At 31.3% G+C, this 15225-nt stretch overlaps 4 protein-coding genes across 6 annotated transcripts; 2 read left to right on the forward strand and 2 right to left on the reverse strand.

Moving 5' to 3' along the window:
• Positions 1-2443: 2443 nt before the first annotated feature.
• Positions 2444-3388, reverse strand: LOC103483579 (uncharacterized). Its single transcript, XM_008440277.3, has 2 exons — positions 3039-3388; positions 2444-2818 (listed from the first exon to the last, which is right to left on the reverse strand). The coding sequence occupies exons 1-2, from the start codon at positions 3177-3179 to the stop codon at positions 2600-2602; spliced, it is 360 nt and encodes a 119-aa protein (XP_008438499.1). The 5' UTR covers positions 3180-3388; the 3' UTR covers positions 2444-2599.
• Positions 3389-5960: 2572 nt separating this feature from the next.
• LOC103483580 (60S ribosomal protein L14-1-like) lies at positions 5961-8011 on the forward strand. 2 transcript variants are annotated; one of them, XM_051086056.1, is made up of 5 exons: positions 5961-6179; positions 6310-6411; positions 7232-7361; positions 7465-7581; positions 7761-8011. In XM_051086056.1, exons 1-5 carry the CDS (start codon positions 5976-5978, stop codon positions 7901-7903), a joined length of 696 nt encoding a protein of 231 aa, XP_050942013.1. In that variant the 5' UTR covers positions 5961-5975; the 3' UTR covers positions 7904-8011. The 2 variants fall into 2 exon arrangements, with proteins under 2 accessions (XP_050942013.1, XP_008438500.1); XM_008440278.3 differs by having other exon boundaries at positions 7465-7577.
• A 1580-nt stretch (positions 8012-9591) lies between these two features.
• LOC103483582 (probable 60S ribosomal protein L14) lies at positions 9592-11531 on the forward strand. 2 transcript variants are annotated; one of them, XM_051086057.1, is made up of 5 exons: positions 9592-9744; positions 9869-9970; positions 10660-10789; positions 10888-11004; positions 11252-11531. In XM_051086057.1, exons 1-5 carry the CDS (start codon positions 9742-9744, stop codon positions 11338-11340), a joined length of 441 nt encoding a protein of 146 aa, XP_050942014.1. In that variant the 5' UTR covers positions 9592-9741; the 3' UTR covers positions 11341-11531. The 2 variants fall into 2 exon arrangements, with proteins under 2 accessions (XP_050942014.1, XP_008438503.1); XM_008440281.3 differs by having other exon boundaries at positions 10888-11000.
• A 29-nt stretch (positions 11532-11560) lies between these two features.
• On the reverse strand, positions 11561-13417 carry LOC103483581 (uncharacterized). The gene is made up of 4 exons (XM_017043626.2): positions 13276-13417; positions 12956-13078; positions 12499-12660; positions 11561-12393 (listed from the first exon to the last, which is right to left on the reverse strand). Exons 1-4 carry the CDS (start codon positions 13371-13373, stop codon positions 11856-11858), a joined length of 921 nt encoding a protein of 306 aa, XP_016899115.2. The 5' UTR covers positions 13374-13417; the 3' UTR covers positions 11561-11855.
• Positions 13418-15225: the final 1808 nt, after the last annotated feature.

Genomic DNA, 15225 nt, shown 5'->3' on the forward strand with positions numbered 1-15225 from the left:
ACAAGAAAAGTGGTTTTTTTTTCATTAAAAAAGAAAAAGTAGATATGAAAGAAAGTACTAAGAAATAAAATGAATGGAGGGGAAATGGAAACAAAGGATTTAAGATGATATTCCTAAGAATAAAAAATTTGGAATTTACGTAGTTTATATCTGATGATTGAGATATGATTATTGAGAATATAATCTAATCATTTTTAGAGAGTTTCATTTTCTTATTCGATAAATAAAATATCAAATAAAAGATAACGTAGGAATATTACACGTTTTATTATAGTTTTAATAATAAATAATAGCCAAAGTTATCATACTTCAATAATTGACATCTAAAATGTTCAAATTTTCGATATTGTGTTGTAGTAAAAAGTTATATAAGTATATACAAACGGTGAAGAGTCCTACCGATTAAATATATTTATTTTTACATATCACTAAACACTTTTTAAAAATAAATTTCCTTTTTAAAACAGTAAATAAATAAACCAAGTGTGAAAAATGTCTTCTTTTCCCTCTTTGTTGAGATTACTTTTGGCAATGCATCTTATTCCCAAAACAAGTAGTATCAAAATATCAATGTCGTACATTTGTTAGGTAAGTAGATACACTGCTTAGGGTTTCTTTTTCTTCTCTCTAATTTCCCAAAAGAATTTAAAGTTCAAACAAAGTCCAAACTCAAACCAAAAAACAACAACTAATTAGAAGATCATTCGTGATAACGTCAAAAATCCAACGGAGGAAATTAGTTGCTCGGCTGTGCTCTCAAAATCTTTCAAATTGGAAAATAAAACGAACTAAAAAGATAGGAAAACTCATAATCATAGCAAGCTAATGAACACAAATCGATCTCTAGCAAGAGGGCAAATGAGAAAGAAACATTTTCCAAATGCCTTGCTAAAACAACAACCTCATCAATTGTATTATTATTTACTTTCGTACTCACCACTTCCGTGTGACTTCAAATTCGACCACAAATAAGAGGAGTATAGTGGAATATCAAAAGAAAGGAGATCATTGAAGTCATTCGATAACGACTTGGACTTCTAGAACTTGATAGATCACTCTCGAGAAAACTTATGAAGCCCAACAGAGATAAAAGATAGATTCCTAAGAGTCACAAAACTGTCCACCTCATCCATCCACAACACTTTATAGAGAGTTTCAAAAAGCATCAACATTCATCTTCCATTAGCTTGATCGTGAGAGATACAATGAGACAGCTCATTTAACTGTCATCTTGAGTAAGTTGTAAATCAATCGACCGCACACAAGGTAATGAAGTCCTCAATGAATAAAATGTTTAACTTTACTTTTTGATTTTTCTATAGCAATATTATTGCTATAGCCCCATATTGACATTGATAGTGTTTCCAAAAACTCCACATATACACCACATATATAATAGTGATGAGTTTGAAACAATCCACCTTTTCAAGCTTATTCAGCATTCACCTCCAAAATTTGGACACAGACAAATCATCCCTACAAATAAATAAATAAAAGACCCAAAGTTATATATTGTGGTGGAGATTCCTTTTTTTTTTTTTTTTATGAACTTACAATTAGTACATAGGGTTTGGTTATATTCTAAATGATTGGTCTTCTTATTACTAAATTTCTTGATATCTTCTACCAATTATTATACTGTGTTTGTGAAAGAACTTTAAAACATTTTTAATGATAAATATGGCTTTTTTAAGTACAATAATCGTAGAAAAAGGGATCAAATCTTATATCTCTAAAATGAAAGGTTATGTTAATTGTCGTTGAACTAAGTTTATTTTGACGATGTTTGGTGAATAAAAAATAAAAGAGTAATGCAACTGAGAAACCAATTAATTTTACTCAAGTTTTGCCTAACACCATTAATTTTTATCTCTTACATAGTGAATATTCCGAGTTCAAGAGAGCTATATGAATGAATAAATACTATATCCGAATAAGAACAAACTTTGAGAATATAAAAGTATATTTACGAAAGACTTACAAAAATTAAAATTTACTATTATACCATTAAGGTGCACATTCTTTTTCGATGATTCAATTATAAAAATTCCAATATTGAGTGCATCCCTGTGTTGGTGAAAATTTCTTAGTTTTTTTTATTCATATCCAATACATAAATTAGAGTCTTACAGACATTCTTTTTAAAATAATGTTTAGTTACTCATAATTAGCCGATTTAAAAAACCAAATTATTGATTTAACTATAGAGTATTTTACTAAGTACAAAACATAAATTTCACTATTCTAAAAGTTTAAGTACTGTTTTTTACTTTTTAAGTTAAACCATGTGCGCTTTTTTTTTTTTTTTTTTTTTGTTTAAGCAGAGAGAGCAAGTTGAACAATAATATTAATTTTGGGTTATATATATCCCAAAGTTTGATTGTCTTCATTATTAAGGTGTATGTCAAAGAGCTAAATATAGGTTATGAGAATTGAGAAGAAGTTAGAGAAATGGATATCTTATGTAGTGTTTTTTTTTTTTTTTTTTTTTTTGGAAACTACAGTACACAAAATGGGGAGAAAAAAAAAAGGAATAGGAAGAGGAAAGATGGGAAAATTAACTTTTTTTTTTTTTTTTTTTTGGTTAATAATAAAAAAGCTAAGGGGTGGGGTATTTGATGGAGTTCTTAACAAGTTTCTTAGTAGCAGCATTAGCCAAATTGATTCCACAAATATCAGCCAATCTGATGAGATAAAGCAACACATCAGAAAGTTCTTCACCAAGATGCTCTTTGTCTGATTCTTCCCAATCTGCCAGTCCTTTCTCCACTTCTCCTCTCCATTGGAATATTTCTGATAACTCTCCTACTTCTCCTACCTGTAATTCAATTCAATCCCATTCCATAAATATTTACCCTTCATTTCTATGTATATAATAATTTCAAAATAAATAAAACATCTAATAAGTTCAAACCACAAATTTGGAGCACAAAGTTAAAAAAAATAAAAAAATAAATAAAGTCTTGCTTGATTGGAAAAACTTAAATAATAACACTAATCAAGTGCAATTGAGAGAAAAGAGGGAAGAAAAAATTGACCATGGCAAGGAGAAGGTTTCTAGGACTATGATACTTCTCCCAGTTTCTGGCCTTGGCAAACTCCTCGAGCTTTAACGAGAGGTCCTTGAGGCTAATGTCGTCAACACCGACATCAACATCGACTTGCTTGCCCCCTCCCATGGCTGGTTGGGGTTGAGAAATAATGTGTGTAAATGAGCAATGAGGGAAGAAGGAGGGGTGTTGGCTTTATAGGTAGAAAAATGGGAATGAATGAAAATGTGTCTGTTATGGAAATTAAGGTTTATTTTGGTAACATGAGGGAGAAAAAAAGAGAAAGGACAAGTGGGAAAAGCAAAATGACATGAGATTCCTCCATATGTGATATGCATGACTCAATGCTGGACATATATTCCATTTTTAACCTTTCACCTTTTCATCCCCACTTTTCTTTCTTTCTTTAAATTTAAATAAAAAAATTAAAACAGGTAAATTTCAAATTTATATTTTTGTACAGTATACCTTATTCTTACCTTTTTATTGTGTGATGAGAGGGAGATATACAAACACGTGTGTATGGAGTATTACTTTGTTTACATGTATTAAATTGTTACCTTTTTCTTTTCTTTTCTTTTCTTTTTTTATCTTTGATTTTTACTTATGTTTCAATTTTAATTTTTTTTAAAAATTTATCTTTTAAGTCATTGGTCTTTGTTTATAATTTTGTAATTGATTTAACTTATTTATTTATTCACATGAAATTTTCATTTAAAGGAATAATTTATAATTTTACTTTGTTCTGATTTTGGACAACTATTTTCGTACGATTATTCCTTTTGTTTTTCATTTGAACCATCTATTTATTATCTATTTTAAATAGAGGGAAAAAAATGTATATTATAATTATAAAATTGAATAATTCAAACATGAAAAATGTGCATAAAATAACAAATTTCAAATTTCGGACAATGTGGGGGTAATTTGGATTAGATTAAAGTAATATGAATTTGGGGAGATTTTTGTAGATTGATTTCCCATAAATATTTATTTATAAACAATTACATTGCCAAAAGTTTATGGAGAGATTTTTGGAGCAAATATGAATTTTTGTTGTGTTTTTCCGAAATTTTGCAATTTTCTACCTTATTTGAAATGATATATTTAATTGCATGTATAGAAGGGACCAAATTAGGAAATTACATCCAGGTTATTTCATGCTTAACATTATTTAGAGATACAAATTTAAATTATTTTTTAATTTTTGTATATTTCAAAATTAGCACAAAGTTAAAATTAAATTAAAGTCTTTTCTATTTGAATTAGGCTTAAGATTGTATTACATTTGTATTTTTTTTTATGTTAGATTTGTATTTATTTATGATCATGTCGTTTTATACAAGCCAAAATAAACATAAAGCAAGAATGTTTATGTTATAATTAATTTTAATGTTGAAGGCACTAATAGTGATAGCTTGTTCTATTGGCTAAACAAATTTTAGTATCCTTGTCCACCCAATGGATACGTAATAGCACTTAATTTTCAACTAATTCCATGACCGACTCCAAATTCCTCCTGCCTAAATATACTTTTGTATAAAACAAAAAGTAAATCAAATGTTTTTCTTTATTCAAATTCCAAATGGGAATCCAACCTCTTTATCTAAATTATATATTTATTCATAATCTTAATAACAAAGGGTTATCGTTGGAGATTTGCATAGAAACTATATACTATTCAATGTTAATGGCACAGAATATTTGTTCCATTTACTTTACAATCCATCGATTCTAGCCGACCATAGGTTATTTTGGCCATTTCTCTTCATATTACAATTCAAAATATTATTATAATTATCTTGTTCGAAAGTTCTATTATGACTTATTTTAAATATGTTAAAATAATAATAATAAAGAAGAGTTTTTCTTTCTTTCTTTATATATATATAATTAAATAAAAGCGAATAAGTTAAAATATTAGTATGAGAAGATCTATTAACATTCGTGTAATGACCTACCTAACGCTTTTTTTTACTCTTATATCAAGTCAAGAAAGAATCAACTTTTTTTAATATAAAATAATGTACATAAGTCAAGTAAACTAAAAAAAATGAAAATAAATTAACACGTTTTTATCGGTGATAGAATCTTGTTTGTATATTGGGTATATCGTTCAAGGTTTGAGTTACTTGTAGCTCATCTATGTGAGACATCTTTACGCATATATGGGGTCCAAGCCTAAACAACACTCTAATGCATAAGTGAGTATAATAAGTATATAGTTCAACTACACATAGAAAATGTAATGTTAAGGTTCTCATGTGAAAATTTATTAGTCTTCCTTTTGGGTGGTCTCTCATGCACTTGTACTCTGCTTACTTGTAATGTCAGTGATGTCAGAAACATTTTCGACCCTTGAGGTTGCCAAGCCAAATTATGTCACGATTAGCTAAAACGTATCTCAATTTATTTCTTTCTTTGTATATATTCACTGGGTCTACTAGCTTTTCCTCTTACAATTGCACTCCCTATGCCTGTTCTTGATACCTTATGAGCTGGATTTAGTCATAAGGTTTGGATCTTATCTTGGACAACCCTCTAAGCACTATCATATAACCTATATCATATGTTTTTTTTTTCAAACTAAACTTATGAATAGTACTAACATGGACATTAGTTATTAATTATTAAGAAGAAAAGAGTATGTCTCTATTTATTGTACTAGTTTGTTTTTAAAAAATGGTTCTCATTGTAAAGTTTAGAACACTCAAATATATATTAAAATTTTGTAGAAATAACAATCAAATCTATCCTGATCATACTATGGAAGGATCGAATATTTGAAAACAAAAGTTCATGCTATTGAATATCAGGTTTGGAAATATTGATGTAAACCGAAATATCGAGTTCTTGATTACGATGATAAATTTGAAAAAATTGTAGAAATTGATGAAAAGGGATGAAAATTGTTACGGTTAGTGAATGCTTATACTAGAATTGATCATCTTTAACAATTTACACCACGGGGGACAAAATCGTAAATTTCGAATTAAAGAAACAATCGACTTTTCTATCGAAAGGATTATTTGGATCTACAAGGGAACGATAAACCCTAGTTTCGCATTGCGACTGTATAGTCTTCTTTCTTCTCTCGCCCCTCTCCGAAACCCTTCACACTCCAACATGGTAAGCATTCACCTCCATAGTCTCTCTCTTTCTAACTTCGAATCTACATCGTATTTTGGCATGATTTTTTGCCATTCTTTCTTTTCTGCGAACCGTTTCTGATTTTTGTCTTCTTTTATTGTTTCTGTAGCCATTCAAGAGGTTCGTTGAGATCGGGAGGGTCGCTCTCGTCAACTATGGCGAAGACTACGGAAAGCTTGTCGTCATTGTCGATGTTATTGACCAGAACAGAGTATGTTTCTTTTTCCTATTACTTGTGGTTTTTTATTCTAGGTTTACTGGTTTTCATTTTGCATTAGAAACTTTCTCTTTCACTCTTGTTATTCTTATACTGTAGATTAATTTCCTTGGATTTGATGTCGACACCATGATCCAAAGATATGCCTCTTATTATTTAGTTTATTGTTATGATCTAAACGTTATGAAAACCATTCTATAGCTTAATTTTGAAGTGTGGTAGCTGTTGAAATAATTTAGTGCATCTCTTATTCAACTTCACGTTCATTTAGTAGGTCTTTAGGTAGCTTTGGTGATTCGTTAGTGGGTTGAGGATGCAACTTTGTTACTGATAGATGTTTACCTTGAAGACTGAAGTGTTTTCTTTGACTTATTCTCTTCCAACCCAAAGGGATGTTTGGCTGATAGTTGAATTTATGGTTGTTTGTGGATCATTTGATTTTTAATCTTTTTTAGGGTTCCCTTGAGCTTACAATGCAGTTAAATGACCTTGATTCTTGTCTCATGGGAAGTGTTGTATTTTTCTCTCCCAAGTTTCCATCTAAATGTAATTATAGAATATACACTTGATCTTTCTCTTCTGGAGAAAAAAAGATTTGAATGGAATTTGTTTTTGCATCTGTTTTTTTTTGTTGACATTTGGTGGTCACGGAGTTTTAGTTTCAATATTTAATTAGTTGCTACTGACACGAGCATAGCTTTGTGGTTAAGGGATCTCTACCTCCTCTGTAAGTTGGAGGTGCAAATGTCTCACCCAATTTTCACAAAAGCTTTTACTAGTTGCTCATTCTATTTTATTTTTATTCATGCTACAGGCTTTGGTGGATGCTCCTGATATGGTCAGGTCCCAAATGAACTTTAAGAGACTTTCTCTTACTGACATTAAAATTGACATTAAGAGAGTCCCTCGGAAGAAGGAACTCATTGAAGCTATGAAGGCTGGTGGTATGCATTTCAGCTTATTTCAGTTTTTAATAACTCCCCTCTACCTTGGTGTTGTTTTTGTTTGTTTTAAGTTTAACCTAACCCACTATTTTGATCATGTCAGATGTTCAAAAAAAGTGGGAGGATAGCTCTTGGGGTAGAAAATTGCTTGTCAAGAAAAGGAGGGCAGCCCTGAATGATTTTGATAGGTTCAAGCTAATGTTGGCCAAGATAAAGGTCAGTAACCCATTGCATATTCTGTTTATCTTTTTCATGTCCACCATTGTGTGCAAGAGTTCTAAACCCTTAAGGATGTTGAATAGAAGCCTGACTTTATCATTTGGAAGGAATCTTCTTTGTTTCATCGTTTCTTTCATGTGCTTGATCTGTAGCAACTCATTACCTACAATCTTTTTGCAGAGAGCTGGATTGGTCAGGCAAGAGCTTTCGAAGCTGAAAAAGAGCCAGTCTTAGAAAGTGCATTTTGTTTAGAGCTTCAAATTTTGTTAGAGAACAATTTATCAGGTGTGGTTTGTTATCCCTTTTGTTTCTCAAATCCTTGAGACTGGGGAGTGTATCTGAAATGCATGGAATTTTGGACATCAAGTGTAGTGAGTTTTTCCCAATGTGCCAACATTAATATAATTTAATTAAAAATAGATGTTTGAACCTGCTGGTTTTCCCCTGCTTAAGTGTTTAAATTCAGTTTTTTTGAACGATTTTTTATGGCCATCGTGTCTTTGCAAACCCAATTTGAGAATTTGGCTGGTTTTTCTCACTTTACTCTTAGGATCGAGTAGATTAGTAGCATCCTTCGATGGGTGGCACCACCGAGAGTTTCAATCATTTTATATTAACATTGCTTAAGGAATGATGTTCTCTTTAACCACTTCTTCCCAGTGGTGGCTTTGAAGGCCTTCGTTTGTTGATAATGGTTTGTCATGCGTAGTTAATACACAAATCTCTACAAGGACAAAAATCTGTCTGAAGATGTGATAGATTTTTATCAAGCAATTCCTCACATTGATGCAATGAAAAAGCAATCCTTAGTTTAGTGTTCAACAATCAGATTGGTCTTTTGAGACAGGTTATGTTCTTGGACACATTGAACATATTATATGTAACTTGTGTAAATAAAGGGTATATTTTGAAATCAAATACTGATGTTAACTAATTCCTTAAAGTTTGATTATATATGAATCTAATTAAATTTCTAATGGTAAAATTATGTGAGTCGATTTGTATTAGACTACTACCATCTATTAAAACAATTCCTATTGCCACAATATGAACTAGTATGAAACAAAGAACAAATGACAGAGTAATAGGAAAGAAAAGTTTATACTGTTGCGGTTGAAGATTTGGTGGTTATTAAAATTTCAAAATAGCGGTGTCCCATACCATTCCTAAATGATAAAAATAAAACTATAATTGAAATTAATTTCCAAACTACCAAAACCATATCATTTAACATTGTTGTCATGAATACTTTCAAATTTCTACCTACATAATTACATTTCATATCGAACACATTTTTAATTTTCTCAAAAAAATAATAAAATAAAATAAAATAAAATGTATTATAAATTTATAATATAAGTAGGATGAGTAGCGGGCAGTCGGGGTTGGATTTCCGACCAAACCGCCCCCGAACCGACCACAAGTCGGCACATAAGTTGCAAAACTGACTTCAATAGCTGTTTTCAACAAAATCGATTGATTTTGGTCTTTTCTTTTTTTCCTTTCTACGTTTCATACTTTCTTTTTTTTTTCCTCCCTTTCTTTTTCCTTATTTTTTCTTTTCCTTTGTTTTTCTGAAATGTGAAATGCATAGATTCAATTTTTTTTTTCCTTTGATCTTTGAATTTCTTTTTACAAGTATTATGGATCGTGGTTTATGGTTGAAACAAGATTTTCTTTGATAAATGATTTTAAAAATTAAAAATTGTATTATTTTGTTTTATTTATCTTTTTAAACCTAAACTTATAATTATATAATATATTATATATATTATTTTTAAAAAAATACATGGGTCGATTCAAATCGATCGACGACCACAACTTGATTTTTGAGTTTTTAAAACCGAAACCCGACTGCTGATTGTACCATTTTGACCATCTGACTTCGATTCGTTGGGTTTCAATCGTCCGTTTCACTTTTTCGGCCGACCATGCTCATCCTTAATCCTAAGATCGATCATTTTATTAAATGAATAAAATAATAAAATAATTAAGCGCCACGGGGGCTAAATCGTAAATAAGTTAAACAATCGGTTTTTCCGTCTAATGGATTATTTGGATCTACGTGGGAATAATAAACCCTAGTTTCGACTTTCGACATTGGCGCTCTCTACTCTTCTTTCTTCTCTCGCCCCTCGCTGAAACTCATCACACACCGACCATGGTAAGCATTCCCCTCCGTAGTTTCTCTCTTTCTAGCTACGAATCTATTGCATTTGTTGCTATAATTTTCTTCATCTGATTTTTTTTCTTCTTCTGAATTTTGTGTTCTTTCATGGCTTCTGTAGCCGTTCAAGAGGTACGTCGAGATCGGAAGAGTCGCTCTCGTCAATTACGGCGAAGACTATGGAAAGCTTGTCGTCATTGTCGATGTTATTGACCAGAACAGAGTATGTTTCTTTTTCCTGCTATTTGTGGTTTTCATCGATGGTTACTTCTAATTCCTGCACATTAGGAAGTCCCGGGATGTTTCACTCTTGTTATAGATTCATTTCTCCTGAATTTGAAGTTTACATTAGGATCCTAAAATATGCTTCTCAATTTCCTGTTATTTATCATTTAAGTAAATCACTCCTCAGCTGCTTCAACCGCATCTACTTGCAGTGGTAATTGTTGAAATAAACTACAACATCGCTTATTTAACTTCAGATTCGTAGAGTAGGTCATTCTCATTGTTTGGATATTATCGATCGTTAGAGTGGTTGCCTATGCAAAATTATGATATTCTCCGACGTCCTCCACCATATTAAATGGATTTTTAGATAATTTTTACTGTTTCTACTACTTCCCATGAATTACAAATGCAGATTCATGTCGCACCAAATCTTTGTGAAACTTTGAAGCTTGCAGTCTTATGGGAAGCTTTTTTTTCTTCCAACTGAATTTTATTCTGCAGTATCAATGATTATTGGTTGAGAAAGAGTGTATCTCGATGAAATTATCATTTGTGTCCACAGTCTTGTTTTTAGTTTTGTATGTTTCGTTGTCATTTCCTGATGTACGTATATCAGTTTTATTTTCTATTAGATTTTATTTATTTTGTTCATTCTATACATATTTTCTATGCTACCATATACAGGCTTTGGTGGATGCTCCTGATATGGTCAGATCTCAAATAAACTTCAAGAGACTTTCTCTCACTGACATTAAAATTGACATTAAGAGAGTCCCTAGGAAGAAGGAACTCATGGAAGCTATGAAGGCTGCTGGTACCCTTAACTTAATTTTGACTTATATAATCCCCATCACACCTGTGTTTCTTGTTTTTGTTTGTTCTAAGTTTAACCTATTGTTTTGATCATGTCAGATGTTCAGAAAAAGTGGGAGGATAGCTCTTGGGGAAGAAAATTACTTGTGAAACAAAGAAGGGCATCACTTAATGATTTCGATAGGTTCAAGCTTATGCTGGCTAAGATAAAGGTTAGTGACAATGTGATTCAATCTGTAGTTTGTTGCTTTCTCTTGTTTGTTCTTTTACGACTTCTTATGCATTGACACATGGAAGAGTGTGAAAGAAGTTGTTTTAAATTCGCATGAAAGTGAGTGAGAGAAGTTTTGTTTAATTTGTCATTAAAAATTAATTTTCTATTATATTGTTTCTTGCTATTTGTTCAATGATTACTCAATGATATGGTCAGCATTGTTTATTTATTTATTTTTTCCTTTTGCAGAGAGCTGGATTGGTGAGGCAAGAGCTTGCAAAGTTGAAAAAGAGTGCATCTTAGAAAGTGTGTTTCTTAAGCTTCAAATTTTGTTATGAGTTAAAGTTATTGGTTTTGGATTGTTCTCTCTCTTGTTTCTTTAGCCGTCAGGAGGTTGCTTTTGTTTTGAGGTCGATGGATTCTGGCATACAGTGTTGTGAGTTTTTTCTTTTTCTTAACTTTTTTCACAAGATGTCCACACTACTCCAATTAAGCATTAATCTGAATCTGTTGATTTTTCTCTGCTTAATTTTTTAATTTGATTTCTGTGCCACCGGATTTGGTTTTTGTTTTCTGAATTTTATTTCTGACTTCCCTTGAGTGCCAATGCCGATGAAATATTTGGTACAGTAGTCATGCTACAAAATGCAATATTGTTTGCTATTCATACATCTGAATATGTGATTACAAGCATGGCGTCATGGCTAAGCCTGCTTCGTTTGATTTTAACTTTTACTAGAAGTACTATCCTCTACAAAGGATCCCCATTTAGAAACATTTCGTTGCTAACGGAATCTTAGTGCAGTATCATATTCTTGTATCTACATTCATTGCATTTATTAGCTCTTCTAAATCATTCATCGCATTTGTTAGAAGCTCTTCTAAATCCCGCTCTCGCCGGATGGGTAGGACTCAAAGCCGCGAGCTTTGAGCAAACTCCACTTAGAAAGCTGGCTGGTTTCTCTTCCTCATCCTCAGGTTCAATTAGACAATCATCCTCTTCGATTGGGGGGCAGTCCCAAAGGTGTTTTCCATTGGTATTGAATTTGCCTACCGGAGAGTTTTTCTCATTTCCTGTTCCTTTCCAAATATGCCTCTCAATGGCTTCTGGGGATGATAAGTTTTCAAATTTGTTTTCCCCATGTAAATCACTCCACGCAGGGCTCGTAATTGTAGAATATGAATCAAATGATGAAGTAAATGAAAAGCTGGGTGAAAAGTTTGGTGAGAATGTTGATGATGACGAAGATGGCGATGAACTACTTCCAAAGCCTTGAATTTCTCTTGTTATTTTCAGAGCTCTCAAACGTGATTCTTGTAAGATCTGGCCTCCTTTGAGAAGTTGTAGTATCTTTTGTGACTTTTGGTGCATGATCTCACCCCAGTTAAACCTGTCAATCACCCCATTAGAAATCTAATCAATTATCTCCTCAAGTAAAAGCCTCTTAGTACTTGGGTGCAACTCTGATTTTGGTTAAAATCAATTTAGTACGTACCCCCTTTCATCTATGTGTTGAAAAGTTCCAAGTTCTTCGATGATATATGAATCACTCTTAAATTCATCAGCTAGCTCTTCTGGTCCATGGGTTAACAAAAACTCGAGGAGTACCAGTGATTTGTAGGATTGTTTCCACTGCTTCCACTCAATGTTATGCAGCCTTGCAATTTGCAAAAATAAATAAATAAAACAAAATTATGAGAACTTTCGATTGAGCCAACTAATCAGTATTTTAGTTTGTATTATTTGAGTCCTTTTTCTTGGTCGAGTTTGGTATTTATTCTGATCAATAGTCGATCTATATTTGAGTCCTTAACATGATAATGCACTTCCGGAGGTAGTGGAGTGCTCTATAGCGTAAGTAAAATGTTAGTTGTCATTAATTTTATAGGATGAACATAATTTCTTATTATTGAGTCATCTATATAAAAATCTCCAATGTCAATTCTACTTACCGGTTGTGAAGGACATCAACAATTCTCCAATAATCATCTACCTCAAAGGATGCCTCAGCTATTATCGTCATTGTTTTAGCATCAGGGCTACATGGATCTTTGTTTGTAGCTTCCTCTGCCAACCTTGAGAAACAGGTGAAAATAGAACACCAATTCTCAATTAGATTTTTTCTATGGCTATGTGTGTTCATTAAAATTCTATATGTTGTTCTTCGATACTAAATTATTCATTGGATGAAGATATCTATATAATTTGATATTGGGAAATAGTTAAGGAAATCTAAACGAAACAAAACAAACAAAGGGGGGGAAATGCTTACAATTCTGCCGGAGTAACATCAGTAAAAACAAGCCTGGCTACTTTGAATCTCTCGTGTAGAAAAGAAGAAGCTTGCTTCTTGAACTGATCAAGGGACATTCTTCTATCAAACTACAAAAAAAAAAATTCTTTTAAGAAAAGTTATGAATTCGTGAAATATATATACGAGTTATTATTCTATGGACACCCTTGACTGTAGGTAAGAAATTTGATGCAAAGATTCTCTAATTTTAGAAATTATACACGACTTGTTTTAGTCCCCAATCCTTCTATTTCTCTATATTTAGGGGTAAAAGAGCACCACCAAATTGAAGTGGATTTAAAATTCAATTCTCTCTCTCTCTCTCTCTCACACATATATGAAAATGTACTTGTAAGAACCTTCCAGAATTTTAGACATCACCATTCATTTTATTCAATTTGTTAATTAGATTAATTTTGGCAAGGATGTAATTCTATAGATAGTGAAGTCTGTTATAAATTTTGCTAATAATTCTAATATTAACCTTCGTAACTTAACTCATTTGTATGTACTAACAATACACTGTTCATATTTTACTCTTAATTTGTACTAGAAAAACAAAATTTATACCGTAAATAGAGATACCCATTATAATAAACTACATGTATACTTATTGTTTTTATTTATCTATCTATATTACTTTACAAATTATTTCATATGGTACCACATTACCTTTTTTTTAAAAGAAAAAAGCTTTTGTTGATAGCGACTCTAACGAGCAGCGTTACAAATACAAATCTATTTGTAACGCCTAAAGCATTAAATTGTATGATCTTTACAAGGAAATGCAAATCAACAAACAATATATATAAAGGCAAAATGAAAATTTAGGTTAATATGAATTTAAAAAACAATTTTAGTGTTATTGTTTCAAATTATTTGGTATGTTAATAAATATTATATCCAGAATAAGAATCTAAAAAAAAATTGAGTTGTATTTATTGTTAATTGTGTGAGTTTGATAAATAAGTTGTTGAAACATGAGATATGCTACACATGTACTCTTAAATGCTTATATTATTATTGTTTTTTTATATTGTTATCAATATAATGAGCTATTATGTACAATTAGCCATTTATAAGCTCATTTAAGTTTAATTTAATTTCTTATGGCCTATAAGATGTGCGATTCTTTTTTTTTTTAGAATTTTTTAAAAGTAAACTTCAACATTATTTATAATATATTAATATTTGTATATTTTCTGTTATAATATGTATTTACGATCATTTGTTTATAATAGTGATTATTTAGATTACTAAAATTGTCAATTTTTTAAAAAAGTAGAAATATCAAATTAAATCAAATTTTAAATTATAAGGAATTGGATGGAAATTGAGAAGAGTTAAATCTTATATTATAATATTTGAAATTTGCATATAAAACAAAGTTAATTAAAAACACAACTGAACTCATTAATAACAACACTTTGTACTTAATTTTCTACGAAGTTGCCTTCTATTCATTTCTTTCTATGTACTTTTCAAAAGTAATAATGAAAAATCTTCTCTTTTTCTCTTTTTCTTTTTCACATTTTTAATCAATAATAATGCTCAAAGAATGCAAAATGAACAAAAGAAAATATATATCAATGGAAGATAACATTTTAGTTTAAAAAAATTATTAACTTTTTAAAGAAAAACAACATGAACTTTTTTTCTTCTTAAAAAAAAAAAAAAAAAAAAGACTTCTTTAGAGACTCAGTGTCAAATCCAAGCCTTCCGAACCATCAGAGCTACAATCATTCTCCTCACTACTCAGATCAATCACATCTTGGGGTGGCTGCTGTTCTGATGCCGGCTGGCCACCAACTTCCCTCACTCCGCCGTTATTCCATCGGATTTGGTTCCCCTGCCTTCTCTGCCGTGCCACAGCCTGATTCTGTTGAAAGTTCATACTATTGGGGGTGCTGGTTCGCGGCAGCGGCGGCG

This window comes from Cucumis melo, chromosome 6, assembly GCF_025177605.1.
Source record: "Cucumis melo cultivar AY chromosome 6, USDA_Cmelo_AY_1.0, whole genome shotgun sequence".
In the NCBI taxonomy this organism is placed as follows: Eukaryota; Viridiplantae; Streptophyta; class Magnoliopsida; order Cucurbitales; family Cucurbitaceae; genus Cucumis; species Cucumis melo.

Excerpts from the sequence above, each read along its gene's own strand:
- LOC103483579 (XM_008440277.3), bottom strand. The coding sequence starts at position 3,179 with ATGGGAGGGGGCAAGCAAGTCGATGTTGATGTCGGTGTTGACGACATT. Across the intron at positions 2,819-3,038 it reads GAAACCTTCTCCTTGCCATG|GTAGGAGAAGTAGGAGAGTT; the intron begins GTCAATTTTTTC and ends ATTGAATTACAG.
- LOC103483580 (XM_051086056.1), top strand. The coding sequence starts at position 5,976 with ATGCTTATACTAGAATTGATCATCTTTAACAATTTACACCACGGGGGA. Across the intron at positions 6,180-6,309 it reads ACCCTTCACACTCCAACATG|CCATTCAAGAGGTTCGTTGA; the intron begins GTAAGCATTCAC and ends TTGTTTCTGTAG. Across the intron at positions 7,582-7,760 it reads GTTGGCCAAGATAAAGGTCA|AGAGCTGGATTGGTCAGGCA; the intron begins GTAACCCATTGC and ends ATCTTTTTGCAG.
- LOC103483582 (XM_051086057.1), top strand. Across the intron at positions 9,971-10,659 it reads ATGTTATTGACCAGAACAGA|GCTTTGGTGGATGCTCCTGA; the intron begins GTATGTTTCTTT and ends TACCATATACAG. Across the intron at positions 10,790-10,887 it reads GGAAGCTATGAAGGCTGCTG|ATGTTCAGAAAAAGTGGGAG; the intron begins GTACCCTTAACT and ends TGATCATGTCAG.
- LOC103483581 (XM_017043626.2), bottom strand. The coding sequence starts at position 13,373 with ATGTCCCTTGATCAGTTCAAGAAGCAAGCTTCTTCTTTTCTACACGAG. Across the intron at positions 12,661-12,955 it reads GTTGATGTCCTTCACAACCG|GCTGCATAACATTGAGTGGA; the intron begins GTAAGTAGAATT and ends GCAAATTGCAAG. Across the intron at positions 12,394-12,498 it reads CAACACATAGATGAAAGGGG|GTTTAACTGGGGTGAGATCA; the intron begins GTACGTACTAAA and ends GGTGATTGACAG.